The 14,625-nt window shown below is 36.0% G+C and overlaps 1 protein-coding gene across 2 annotated transcripts in view; it reads left to right on the forward strand.

The window, feature by feature from the left end:
- Positions 1-14,625, forward strand: part of DNAJC13 (DnaJ heat shock protein family (Hsp40) member C13) — a 122,637-nt gene that overhangs the window by 76,835 nt on the left and 31,177 nt on the right. For both annotated transcript variants that reach the window (XM_068545913.1, XM_068545914.1), the window contains exons 30-39: positions 61-215; positions 920-965; positions 2,884-3,038; positions 4,426-4,627; positions 6,472-6,587; positions 7,119-7,197; positions 8,924-9,059; positions 11,741-11,925; positions 12,358-12,432; positions 13,453-13,572. In XM_068545913.1, the coding sequence (XP_068402014.1) occupies positions 61-215; positions 920-965; positions 2,884-3,038; positions 4,426-4,627; positions 6,472-6,587; positions 7,119-7,197; positions 8,924-9,059; positions 11,741-11,925; positions 12,358-12,432; positions 13,453-13,572 (1,269 nt within the window). The remainder of the gene's footprint in view (positions 1-60; positions 216-919; positions 966-2,883; positions 3,039-4,425; positions 4,628-6,471; positions 6,588-7,118; positions 7,198-8,923; positions 9,060-11,740; positions 11,926-12,357; positions 12,433-13,452; positions 13,573-14,625) is intronic.

Raw genomic sequence — 14,625 nt, forward strand, 5'->3', positions numbered from 1 at the left:
TGATGTTGCAAGTTTTTTACAGCCCAATAACCAGACGTTTTATTTCTTTTTTTTTTTTAGCTACTGCTGACCTTTGACCCTATCCTTGTTGAGAAGGTTGCAGTTTTGTTATATCGTATTATGCAAGATAACCCACAGTTACCTCGACTTTATCTTAGTGGAGTATTTTTCTTTATCATGATGTATACAGGTTCCAATGTGCTTCCTGTTGCTCGGTAAGAGCTCTAGTGATAATCTATTTGAAATTACTTGAATTGTACATGGGCAGACTTATTAAATTAATTTTTTTGTGAGCATATCATTGCATTTATTAAATTTTTCATTATAAGAGCTGTTTATATGTCTGAAAATTTGAAAGTTAGAAGAATAGGGGAAAAATTATTCAGAATTACACCATTTTACCACATCTAACATAAGAATTGTATCATCATCTAGTATTTTAATCATACAGATTTAATATAACTATATTCATATTATATACAGTTCTACATTTTTGCTTTTCTCTTAAAATTGAGTAATTTTTTAATATTATTACATAACTGTAATATGACCATAATTTAAATTTCTTTTTAATTCATTTAAGTTCTTGCCTTAATTAGAAATTAAACTATTTGGGAATATGGATTTACAAGTTGCCTTTTGTGGCTTTTATTTACATATGAAAGATCTGGTCTTAAACAACAAGGTCCTACTGTATAGCACAGGGCACTATATTCAATATCCTATGATAAAACATAATGGAAAAGAATATTAAAAAAAAAGAAGGTCTATATGTGTATGAGTCACTTTGCTGTACAGCAGAGACTGGCACAACATTATAAATCAACTATACTTAAAAAAAAAAATCTGGTCTTAGAAAACTAAGGTTACTAAATCTAAATCAGTTCCTATACCTGATAAGTAATTTTTTTTTTCCTAGATTTTTGAAGTACACACATACCAAACAGGCTTTCAAGTCAGAGGAGGTAAGGCAGATTAATCCTCTGAATACGTGACTTAATACTGGGGAAGCTGTCTTGGTACTAAAGTTCTCCTTAGCTGTGAATTTTCCTTCCTTCCTTTCCTTATAAGCACTTGAGGGCAGGTATTGTTTTATTTTTTGCATTCCTTGTGGTACCTTGCACATAGAAAGTCTAAGCTAATATTTTTAAAATGAAAATAAATGTTGCCTATTAGACTTAATAGTTAAATGGTAGATATGAATTGTAACCTGACATTGCTATGAGTATAATTTGTTCCCTTGGTGTAAAATTTACATTAGTAATGTTCATAAATAATTCAGTATATACCTGAGTCTCATATAGTCAGCTCAGATTCAGTAAGACTTCCACCTTTTTTTTGTTCATATCCCAACATGTTAGAAGTGCTAAGTTTCTTTTTTGAAGCTACTTAATTTTTCAGGTGCTCTCAAGTATTCTTGCCATTTTACTGGGGAGGAAAAGTAGGAATCCAAAAAAAAGATAATACTTATACGGGTAGCTCTGACAAAATGTATCTTTATACCTGCATTTTACAGAGATATTTATTGTAAACACATAACTGAATTGTGTTTGAAATTCTGTTAGGCTTTTCATGGAACACTGATTTTCAAATTTTATTGAGAGCAGAATAAACCAAAACTAGACCACTGTTTAAGAGACTAACCAAGGAATGTTACACCAGTCTGACAACAGACACAAGACCAAAACTGCATGTTTTATAGAGCAGCCAGTAAAGCCCTAGCAAGTAATCTGTCTACAGTCTAATAATACTAAAGTGATGCCCATGGAAGTATGATTTCCATAGCTTTATACAAATAGAAAATGAGAATATAAAGTTTTTTAAAAATTTGCCCCTATTGTTACCACCTTAATGTAACATTAGGCACTTTTAGTCATTCTTTTTTTTTTCCTTTTTTTCTGTGCAGTTACGCATATGTAATCTTTTTTTTCCAAATTTTATAATATGAGAAACTATATACATCATTTTCCCTAACAATATTTTGAATAATTACAGCAAAACAGTATTTGTTTATAGCAGAACTCTAGATGTAGGAATTATGAAATAATAGTATTCTAAAGAAGAAGCAATTCTTCACCCCAAAGTTTAACAGATAGTGAATTTATGGCTTTTATTAGTAAAAAGCCTGAAAATATTTATCATCTAATTTGTCTTTGCACTAAGTGGCAAAACCATGTCTGGGTTTTTTTTCCCCTGTCTCTCTGTCAGCTCCTAGAAGAATAAAACATCCTCAGTTTGCCTAGAAGGAAATAAGAAAAGTATTTATAGTCTTTAGGAATTTTTTCCATCAGGTAAAGAAATGAGTTTAAAAATTCAGCATGGTAAGTATGAACATTACCCTGACTTCATATGGCCAGTCAGAGAATATGGAGTTCTTAGTACAGTTAATTATAATTACTTTGTATAGAAATACTCCATCTAAATTCTAGCCACGTTTCATGAGGACAGGCTCTTTAAGATCTCAGTTTTTCTGGACTTATTTTTGAAAACAGAAGCAGGTGCAGGTGGGAACTACAGCCAACAATGTAACACAGAATAATTGATGTAAATCTTTGCAGAGTCTTCCTTGTGTTGTTCATTGCTATTATACATGGTCAAAGGCTAATTGTGCTAAATAATGTTGGCAACACCTGAGCCATGAGGAGGTTAAGGCTACTGCAGGGCTAGATGGGGTAGTTCCACCTTGGAGTTCATGCCAAGCCAGTTTATACCAGACACCGTGCACTTCTCATTTTGCCATTTTTCCATCTAAATTTCAAAAACATAAAAGCAGTATGTTCCAGTTATTCTCCTTTCTTAAAATGTTCTCTAACCCCAATTCATTTATTAGAAAACTGAAAGATAACTTTAGTGTTTCTGATTACATTTTGTTTTTTTTTAAAGACGAAAGGACAAGATATTTTCCAGAGAAGTATACTTGGGCACATTCTACCAGAAGCAATGGTTTGTTACTTAGAAAATTACGAGCCTGAAAAGTTTTCTGAGATTTTTCTAGGAGAATTTGATACTCCAGAAGCAATCTGGAGCAGTGAAATGAGGTAAATAGCCAGCTGATTGTATTTTATACACAGAATCTTTGCCTCTTCCCATCTGGTTTGACTTCTGTGAAAAGATTTCCTTTCACTAATTGCATAATCTAAAGCTACAGTAGTCATTGGTGCCAAATCAAGTGACTGCTGTTGACAAGGCCCTGAGCTTTTTTCTGTTCTAAGATGATTTGACAAAATTACTGTTACCTTAGTAGAGCTTTATATAAGGGTGGAGCCTATTACCACTGGTGCTTTTAGACAATGAATTAATATGTACATAAGAGATATATAGGAATAAAATCAAGACACTCCTTCTGGGTATTTGGAAATAGAACTGTACCCCACTAATTAAAAACTATGCCCACATGGAATGGATCAGTCCAGAGATACCCACAATCATTTTAGAATGAGGGCTCCCTAGCCAGCACATATTGACCATAATCTGGAGTTTAGCAGGAGAATGCCTTAGGAAAAGCCTGTTTCCACCAAGAAAAAGGAGAGGCCCAGAAGCAGATGTCAGTGTCCAGGCAGGCACTGTCCAGGAAAGACACGGCAGTTAATGGTTCCAGTGTCAAGTCTGGCTCTCTGGAGAACACCTTGGTCTTCTTAGCTGGATGGCAGTTGATCTTCTGAGTCACTCATTCTTCTTTGGCTGACTCATACTCACAGTGCCACCTGCTGGTCATCATTTGGCTTCTCTGATAGGTTGACGACAGGCTTGGCATATGCTAGCCATCAATTTGAATATATTCTGTATGAATGTTCATATAGAAAATGGAAAATTTTCAATTTGAAAATTGAAATTTCAAATTTCATATTGAAATATTCATATTTTTCATTGGGAACAAATGTATAGGAATATGAATACGTTTATTACAGTTATTCTGTATAATATTTTTCTCCAGAGATTGGTTAGTATGAGTCTCTCATCTAAAAGATGTAGCTCTCTGTATACTGAACAAATCAATTTTCTGCTTAGCTGAGGGCCAGATCCCAGGTTGTGCTATGTTAACTAAAATAAAGACCAGGCAGTGAGCTTCTTTGGGGTGATAGCTAACTTGATTCCGTGGCTGTGCCCTCATGCATGCAGATTCCATACCATTTGACTTTCTAATGACTGAATTTTCAATAAGAAAGGCTGGTATTGTCAGCCTTTTTCTCTATGGTCTTCTTTATAGATAGTATTACAAATAAGTTTATATCCATGGAGTGTTTTTACATAGTAAGTTTAGAATACTCTGAGTAACATTCTTACAAGCTCTCATTTTAGGCCAATAACTAAGTTATTCTGAAGAAGATCCATGTAATTACCTTGAATGATTACCTACCTTAACCTTTTCTTTAAAATAGAATAAAATAATGCCTTCATAATGCTTGGAGACTTTTCTAATTGTAGGCGCCTTATGATAGAGAAGATTGCTGCCCATCTTGCTGATTTCACACCTCGTCTTCAGAGTAACACAAGAGCACTTTATCAATATTGTCCCATCCCAGTTATCAACTACCCACAGCTAGAAAATGAACTATTTTGTAATATTTATTACCTCAAACAACTTTGTGATACACTCCGGTTTCCAGATTGGCCAATTAAAGACCCGGTAAGTCAGCAGATTAATTTTTGCCTTCTTAAACCATAAAAAAAACCTCTAATCACTTCTGGGTATTTCTTCTTTTTGTGATAAGAAGGATAATAGCTTTCTTAAATATTCCTCCTTACTTAAGCACTGTGTAATTCTGAGTGTAGTTCAGTATATTTGGGTAAATCCCAAACTAAAAGACAGTTTTTTCAGGGAGCGTAAAAGGACTTTACAATCTTGATCTTTTGTGACAAAAACAAAACAAACTCAATTTCATGTATATAATACAATTACATACTATAATAGCTTGGTGGGAGCTCGTCTTTATAGCAAATTCATTAAGCTCACAGATGCTGGGGTTAGGCAGTCTGGGGTTGAGTTTCAGTTTGGCCATTAATGGCTCTGTATAACATTCAGTGTACCGCTTGACTTCTCTAAGCCTCAGTTACGGTAATAGTACTACTACTACTAATAGCAACTGTTTCATGTGGTGGTTGGTAAGATTGAGAATTCACATAAAAAAACACAGCATATTCCTGGCACACACTGGAGGCAGTAAGTGTGACTTGCGCATTTGTATAGTAGTATCTACTGTCACAGTGCCCTTGGGACCCATCCAACTTGAGCCCCTGGATACCTACTGAAAGCGTGGAATAAAGTAGGCCTGGGTGCCCCTGTTGGTCTGTTACTATAGCAGAGGTTTTTACCATTACCCTTACCATCAAAAGACTTCAGAACAATTGCCATTTGTACCACTAGGCACCGCCTCTTTACAGTGCAATGACCAAATGAAGGCAGGTAGATGCTGCTGCTTGTTCCGGATTCAACATGAGGTAGTAGAAAAAGTGTGGACTTTTTAGTCAGACGTAGGTTTGAATCCAGCTCCATCACTTATTCACTGGGAAATATGCAGCTGTCTCTCAGAATCTCAATGTTTTCGTGTATTACTGAAATTTTATACAAGAATTAAATCTGCAGTCTGTAAAGCACATACCTTCTTGGCACATAGGCATGCAGCAAATATTAGCTCTTTTCTTCTCACCCCTATCCAGACTCCCTTGTGTTCTCTATCCCTTATGTTTGTTTGAATACCAGTATACCAATAATTATGTTAGATCACCTTGAGAAGCATGCCATCATATACTGCTTCCTCCCTTACTACAGTGAATGCTAATTCCAAAGTTTTCTGTACTTCCTGAACGTTTCTTTAACAATTAAAAGTAGAGACAAAAATTGGCAGAGAATTAAAATATCACTTTAGGGACTTCCCTGGTGGTCCAGCGGTAAAAGAATCTGCCTTACGATGCAGGGGACGCGAGTTCAGTCTCCGGTCAGGGAACTAAGATCCCACATGCCACAGGGCAACTAAGCCCAGGCGCCACAACTACTGAGCTCTCGCGCCTCAACTAGAGCTCACGTGCTCTGGAACTCGCGCACCACAATTGCAGAGCCCATGTGCTCTGGAGCTGCCTGTCACAACTAGAGAAGAGAAAAATCCGCACACCACAACTAGAGAGAAGCCTGCATGCTGCAGCAAAGGATCTCACATGCCTCAACAAAGATCCTGTGTGCAGCAACTAAGACCCGACACGGCCAAAAATTTAAAAAAAAAAAAAAAATTAAAATAAATAAATAATAAAATATTACTTTTAAAAAAATATAGCCCCATAACAAATACCTTGCTATCTGACCATTCAACAGTGCTAGAAGGTGATTTTGTTTATTTGTATTTTAGAAAGCTTTTAATTGGTTAGCCTAGAAATGTCAGTTGAAATAAATACAGCACAACAATTCTGTAACTTAAAAATTATATTCTGAAATAGTTTTACTTTAATAGATATAAATTTTAATTCTCTGTCTTTAAGGTTAAGCTTCTAAAAGATACCCTTGATGCCTGGAAGAAGGAAGTAGAAAAGAAGCCACCTACAATGTCAATAGATGATGCTTATGAAGTGCTTAATCTCCCTCAAGGACAGGGGCCGTGAGTCATTTTCAGTATCATCTTCCCCCTTCTTCTTGCAGTTTGTGTTATACATGAGGAAGAGATTTGACAACAGTGTGTCTAGGATAGTAAATGACAAACGTATAGGAAAGAATGCAGATTTAATTTATCATCAGTGAAGTTTTATAGTAGAATAGATATGTTAGAGAAAAAGTTTAAAAGACATTTGTTCATTTTTGACAAGGCTGATAGTTAAAATAACTTAGAATTATAGTTTGAAGTGACATTTTGAAAAGTTAGTTTAAAATTCTTAGTTCTTCAAAACCCAAATATGGTTTTGTAATTTGAAGTGAATATGGTAACCTTGCATAGGGAATGTTTAGGTTTTATCTTTTCTGTGTAAAGATAACACATAGGAATCATCTTACTTAAATCTTACTGGGTTTAATTTGATATCTACTATATGATCATACACAAAAAAGTAAGGTTCTTAAAATATCATTTTAGATGATTGTGTAAATATTTTCTTGCACCTTACTTAATTCATGAAACAGTTTTCCTATTTTGTAGGCATGATGAGAGCAAGATTAGAAAAGCTTACTTCAGACTTGCACAGAAGTACCACCCTGATAAGAATCCAGAAGGGAGGGTATGTACTGCCTTTGGAATTAGGGCTTTGGGGTTGACTTGCTTTTGCTTTATTACTGTTTCAGCCAGAGAAAAGATACACTCATCTTATGCGCCAGTGTCTGCCTCATAATATATGTCCAGTATATGTTTAATTAACCTCTGACCCATGTGCCCAAGTTTTCAACATAAATGGTCTTCTCTCACTTTATCAAAAGGACTACCCTGTGACTAGTAACTTTGGGGTTTTATTCTCTTTCCTTACCCATGTCTGTTTGAGATTTAACTCTAAAGGGCAGTCACATAAATAACTGAACCTTAGGATGTGGGTGAACTTAACTCATTTGTAGGTGATGCCATTGCCACCCAGATTGCTTTGGGTAATTTATTTTTTTCTAATGACATCCAACTTCATATCACTCTTAATGAAAAAGTAGAAAATTTGCTTCAGACTTAAAGTCATCTGCTGCCAGCATTCCCTGATCTTGTCTTTTCCAGCTTCCTACTACAGTGCCAATGGAGATTCATAAAAGATAAAATCAGACAAGGACCACTAAAAACAGTACTCATAGTTTGTTGCTAGAAACTTGGAGTAATTTCCACTGATTCAGGGCTAGTGTTTTTTATTAGAGACAGGCAGTATTCCTGAATAGGAAGACAGCATTGAAAAAATGTCACTTTTATATGTTTAAGGGATTTTTAATCAAAAGCCTGGGACATTTTTTGAGAAATCTAAAGCAATTCAGATTCATCTGGGAAAGAAAACAATCAATATAGGAAGAAATTTTGAAATTAGAATTAAGTTGCTAGACTTAAACTACCAGATATTAAAATACTCTATAAAACTGCAATAGTAAAATAGTATTATACTGGTACAAGGATCAACATATAGATAAGCAACATTATAGTATAGTAGTTTAAGAGCACAGATAGAGTCAGACCTGGGTGTGAGTCTTAGCTCTGTCAGCAATGGGCTTTGTGACTTTAGGCAAGCTATTTAACATCTTAAAAATGAAGTTAATAAGGGTACACACCTCACAAGGCTGTTTTGAGGATTAAGTGAGATAATGTATGTAAAGCATTTAGCACAGTGCCTGCCATAGTGCTCAAAAAACAGTAGTTCTTATCATAACTATTTTTATAACAACTCAGAAACTATCTCTGGTGTGTATGAGTTTAATATGACATATATGGTATAAACTACTGAAGAAAAATTTTCAGTAAATAGTACTGAGATCATTGAATAACTATTTGGAAAAAAAAATTGTTTCACCTTAAAAGTATACCACCTAGGGGCTTCCCTGGTGGCGCAGTGGTTGAGAATCTGCCTGCCAATGCAGGGGACACGGGTTCGAGCCCTGGTCTGGGAAGATCCCACATGCCACGGAACAACTAGGCCCGTGAACCACAACTACTGAGCCTGTGCGTCTGGAGCCTGTGCTCCGCAACAAGAGAGGCCGCGATAGTGAGAGGCCCGCGCACCGCGATGAAGAGTGGCCCCCGCTTGCCACAACTAGAGAAAGGCCTCGCACAGAAACGAAGACCCAACACAGCCAAAAATAAATAAATAAATAAATAAATGAAAAAAAAAAAGTATACCACCTAGATTACAGTTGGAATGAATTCCTTAATGTAAAAAACAAAACAAAATAGTAACCAAAGAATTTACTGGCAAAATACAAATCGTCTGTGTTCTAAGTTGTAATTCGAGATGTTTACAAAAGTTAATTGTCTTTGGTTACATACAGGATATGTTTGAAAAGGTAAATAAAGCCTATGAATTTTTATGTACCAAATCAGCAAAAATAACAGCTGGACCAGATCCAGAGAATATAATTTTAATTCTGAAAACTCAGAGCATCCTCTTCAACCGTCACAAAGAAGGTAAGGCATGTGTTATTCTCAAATTTTGATTTACCCTCCAGCTAATTCTACCATGCTCCTTGTTTCTGCAGCCTATTTCTAATTATTATTGCAAAAGACTCTTAGAATTGCATTTTAGATATAGTAAAAGAGTAGTTTTCTGTAGTTAGACCCAAAATGTTGTTTGTTTTATACCTTCCACTTCTTACCTGTGTTTTTCAATAGTTTACATTTCCAACCAGATTTCATTGTTCCGTCCTAAAGTACATTTCTGTTCTCTGGAGGTACTTGGTTAGTTTTTGTCTTTAGCCATTTAGCAGTAAACATAATAAATGAGATCTAAAATGGACCTGGCATTTAAGGATCATTAAATGTCTTTTACAAGACTGTACCTATCCATAATCTTCTAAAGGCTGAAAACACCAAGAGTGTTCTGGTTTTTAAAAAGCAACAGAAACTTTTCAAATGATCATATATATCCCTTCACACCTCATTTCCTGTGGTAGCTTTTGAAACCCTCTGATCCTCTGGGACAGTTTGAAAAATTTATAGATAAAATAGGTGTGATTTTCTAACCGAAAGTGGGATCCAGCTGCTTGCCATTCAGAAGTCAATAAAGAGGCAAGGTTGGTGGAAAGGAAAGTTTGCTTTATTTTGGATGCCAGCAACCAAGGGGGTGGGGTGGAGGGAGGGCAGCTGCCTGTTCAAAGGCCGATTCCCCCCACCCCAAACCAGTGGGCAAGAGCTTTTATAGGCTGAGGGAAGGGGCTACGTGCAGAAACAGTACAGTCAGCTCTGACAGTCATCTTAAAATTGGTCATGTGGTGGTCTGACCAATGTCATCTTGATTGCTTTAAGTACAGTTAGTCTCCAGTTCCAGGGTCAGTTTGTTCCCATTTCCTTGAGGCCAGTTCTCAGAATTGTGGCAGCTTATGTCATGGCTATAGTCTGGTCATAATGTAGTTAACTTCTTCCACCTGGTAGGAGTTTCAGTATCTATAAGACAGCTCACAGGTTATGGCTCAGAATATTATCTGTAGCCTTTGAGGAGGAACTAAAGGTCCTTGACTTTGCTTAATGACTAAACTATTATTTGGTCTCCTTCGACTGTTTGCCTTTGTTTCTGTATTTCCTCACTTCTCTGATTAAACTTATTCTTTGGCTAAAGTTTTTGCACAGGTGGAGGACATGAGGGGCAAGGACCATAGGGTCCTGCTCTGTTTCAATTTCAGGATACAGGTTATTGGAAATCTCCAGCATGTTTTCAGGGCGATTTGTGGTAGCCCTAACAGTAGCAGCCAGAAAGCTAGGCACACATTGAGAATTTTTAAGACTCTGTTGAGGGTGGGAGTTGGGTTCAATGTGGCAGGTGTCCATTGGCTTGGAAACTAAACTTGGCTTACACACAAAGTGGGAGACCCATTTGCTCTATAGGATGATGGGAGAAAAGAGAGGACAGTGGGGATCTGAGATAAGCAGGAGTGTTGGGTAATTGAAGACAAGTAGGGTTCCAGTATAAGTATTGGAGGGGACAGTGTGGGGATTGAGCAGCTTGGTCATTAGAAACAGTGATTAATTGATTCACTTTCGCATATGAACTCAACAGAAAACATTTGTAAAGCATTCAGTTATATGGCATTTATCACTAATCAGAATGAGTTTAAAGAAGTCTTTTTCAAACCATTGGTTGTTTTTTGATGGCTGGTAAATCTGTATTAGCCACAGGGTGCTGTTGTAGCTCATCATTGGTATATTATCAAGGTCAGAATGTTTTTTCAGGCTGTCTTCCACATTTCCCAAAGGGGGTTTATACTCAGTAAGTTGGGATGGGGGTCCTGATCTGATAGAACTTAACGTTAATTCACTCTTCTTCTTATGTATGTATGTGTTAGGACTACTGGGACCAGTTCCAAGGGGCTTTTTTTCTTTTTAAGCCATCTTAGAAATGAGTTAATTTAAAGCAGATTATTTGTCATCCTCAAAAGGCAAAAAGCTTTATGCTGATTTCAAGTGGGATGACAGAGATACTTATAAAGTCAAAGCCAATTAATTTACATATTTCTGCCTCGTAGGTTAGTTTAAAAAAAAAGAATGAAAAGAACAAGAATTGAGCACCAGTATATTTCAGATTTCACTTTTAAATTTGCTTATCAAAATATGGAATTAGCCAAATACAGTTAATAAATTAACTTTCTATTTTGTATTCATAGTAACAAATTATATTCAGTATTTTCAAACGTTTATTTTATGATAACTGGTAAAATAGAAAAGTACTCTTGTTATTCAGAAAGCAGAATATAAAATATTCACTCTCATTTAAATCAAATGTTTCTGTCTCTTTATAAAGAGGTATGGGTCTCTGGTGCATTGGCTATGTCTTGCTGTTTGTGATCAGGTGAAAAGTTATAAAGATCACATGGACAACATAGAAAGCAGATATTCTGCAAAGGATCAAAACCACTATACACAAAGTTCAGTTTTAATCTACCAGAAAATACTCTTTTTCTAGCGGAAACATTTTAGAAAAGTCAACCAAACAAGTTCGCTAGTTGAAAAGATCCAAGGGATTTGTACTTGTTTAATTTCTTTTTATAAACTAGAATTAGGAAACATTTAAGATGTTGCATATTTTAATCTTTTTTTTTTTTGGTTACATAATTGAACATAGTGTCAAAATTAACTTAAAACCATGATTATTTCAGATTTACAGCCTTATAAATATGCAGGCTACCCCATGCTAATTAGGACAATAACAATGGAAACTTCAGATGACCTCCTTTTCTCAAAAGAATCACCATTGTTGCCTGCTGCTGCAGAGCTGGCTTTCCATACTGTTAACTGCTCAGCCCTCAATGCTGAAGAGCTCAGAAGGGAGAATGGAATTGAGGTAATATGGAATGACCTTTGTTCTTGTCTTCAAGCTAGTTTAGGCAAACTGTATGTCTCTTAGCAATAAATAATTCACCAAGTACAAATACAGTTGATACAGTTTCTTTAATTTATTGCAACAGGTAACATTATTCTCTATATTATAATACCAAAATTAAAATAAATGGAGCTTTATTTCATAACGTGAATTGGAGAATATTGGATTCAAAATTGGTGAGCTTAATATTACTTGCAAAATAGCATAGTGGGATGCTTAAAAAAACTTCAGGGTCCTTTGTTTACTTGTTTATTTAACAAATGTTAATTGAGCAAACATTTCCTTGCCAAGTTTCTGATATTAAAAGGTTATTAATGTTTTATCCCTACCAGAAAAGGCTTTTCAGACTCCAAGTCAAAATGGACAGTTAATGGCTGACTTCTTTTTCTGCAGGTGTTACAAGAGGCATTTAGTCGCTGTGTGGCTGTCTTGAATCATTCTAGTAAACCAAGTGACATGTCTGTACAGGTAAAACTAAAACATATGGTTCCAAGAAAGTTACGCTAGACCAGTAGTTCAGACTTTAACATCTGTGAGAATCACTTGGAGGGCTCATTAAAACCTGGGTTGCTGAGCTCTGCCTCCCAGGTCCCCTGCCCACAGAGTTTCTGATTCAGTATGTCTGGGGTGGGGCATGAAAATATGCTTTTCTAACAAAATTCCCAAGTGATACTGATGCTGTTGGTCTATGTATCACACTTTAAGAACCACTGTGCTAAATCATATGTAATCTGTTGGCTTAATTTTTTTTTTCTTAACATAGAGAATGATATAATGAATCCCTGTGTCCCCTTTACCCAGTTTCAAACATTTGTCATTTTGCCACTTTTGTTTCATTATCTTCCATCCCTTCCTTAATTTCCTTCTCTACGTCCCTCTCCGATCCCTAGTGTTTTCATTGGCTTCTTTTCTGTTGAATTCTTTAATAGAAAATCCATCAGGAGTTCATTAAGATCACTGTAGATGCATCTTTTTATGTGGCCTTTTGTTTATGCCAGCAAAATTTAGAATATAAAACAATCGAGTACAGGCTTTTGAGTTTCATCCTATTTTTAAGTATAGTACGTTATTAGAATTCTGGACAAAAATACTTTATTCCAGAGGTTGGCAAACTTATTTTTATAAAGGGCCAGAGAGTAAGTATTTGAGGCTTTCAGGTTACTTACAGTCTGTTGCATATTTTTATTTGTGATTTTTGCAACTCTTTCAAAATGTAAAACCCATTCTTAGCTTTCTGGCCATACAAGAACAGGTCATGGTTGACTTGGCCTGTTAGCCTTAGCGGCCATGGTTTGCCAACCCTGCATCTATAGGGAATCTTAACCAGAAATACTAATAATTCAATAGAAATGTTCTGTTTAATTTTGGAGTGTCATATATACCATTAAGCTTTATTCACGAATCTCCGCTCATTTGATTTCCACTGTCTTAAATAAGGAATGCACATGTGACTTTTTTTTTTTCTTCTCTCTTTTGTGTTGTCTGCAGGTGTGTGGACACATAAGCAAATGCTATAGTGTGGCCTCTCAGTTTGAAGAATGCCGAGAGAAGATCACAGAAATGCCTGGCATCATCAGGGATCTCTGTCGGGTGCTCTATTTTGGCAAGGTAGAGGCCATCTTTACCACTTTCTGGATTCAGTCAGCAGTGGGTTTTCTTGTCAAGTAGCCAGTCCCCAATTTATAAACAAGTTGTTTTCCTAAAATTATTTTCAAGTAAATTACATTTTTCACTGAAGCCTTGCTGTAAATGGTGGCTTTTGTTCCTGGGCTGGCCCACAGAGAGTAAGACTAGAGTGACATATCTAGAGGGAAGTTGGTCTTATGTGAACATTTGAACCGAGGCATGGAAGCAAGAGAGAAGACTAGACTAAATCAATCTAATGAAAGTAAATGACCATGTAAAACCTGAAACTTAAGAGTCGAGTCATTGCCTGGTGGAAAGGCTATAGGGATCTGAGAGCTTGCTGTTTCCTCCCAGTCTAGTACTGCCAAGGGAAGTTGTCTGTGGGTGATGTGATAGGTGGCTGGGAAGGAGAGTGATTTCTCAGGTAACTGGGCAGAGTAACAGTTGTGTTGGAATAGAACAGGATTGGAGTGCTGATCCCAGGCTAAGGTATCTAGAAATAAGAAATCTGATGAAAATAATGTCCTCAACTATATTTACTTGATGTCCTTAGAAGTGTTTAATAAGAATGCAAACTCTGGTATAAAGAAGTAAATCTGTACACCTGCACTAAAGATATCATTGATACACTTAAGATCACTAGCATGTGCATTGCTATTAATGCCTTATCAGTATTTTTAAAAATTAAAAATACAAGAAGTGAAACAAAGAAAACTGTATTCCCAAGTCTTTGACACTAACTAGCCTCAAAGATAGTAATTCTGATACAAATCAAAACCACAATGAGCTCTATCACCTCACATTAGTACAAGAAGTGAAACAAAGAAAACTGTATTCCAAGTCTTTGACACTAACTAGCCTCAAAGATAGTAATTCTGATACAAATCAAAACCACAATGAGCTATCACCTCATGTTAGTGAGACTGGCTATCACCAGAAAGTCTACAAATAATAAATGCTGGAGAGGATGTGGAAAAAAGAGAGCCCTCATACACTGTTCACGGGAATGTAAATTGGTACAGTACAGCCACTATG

Source organism: Eschrichtius robustus, chromosome 6 (genome assembly GCF_028021215.1).
Source record: "Eschrichtius robustus isolate mEscRob2 chromosome 6, mEscRob2.pri, whole genome shotgun sequence".
Taxonomy (NCBI): domain Eukaryota; kingdom Metazoa; phylum Chordata; class Mammalia; order Artiodactyla; family Eschrichtiidae; genus Eschrichtius; species Eschrichtius robustus.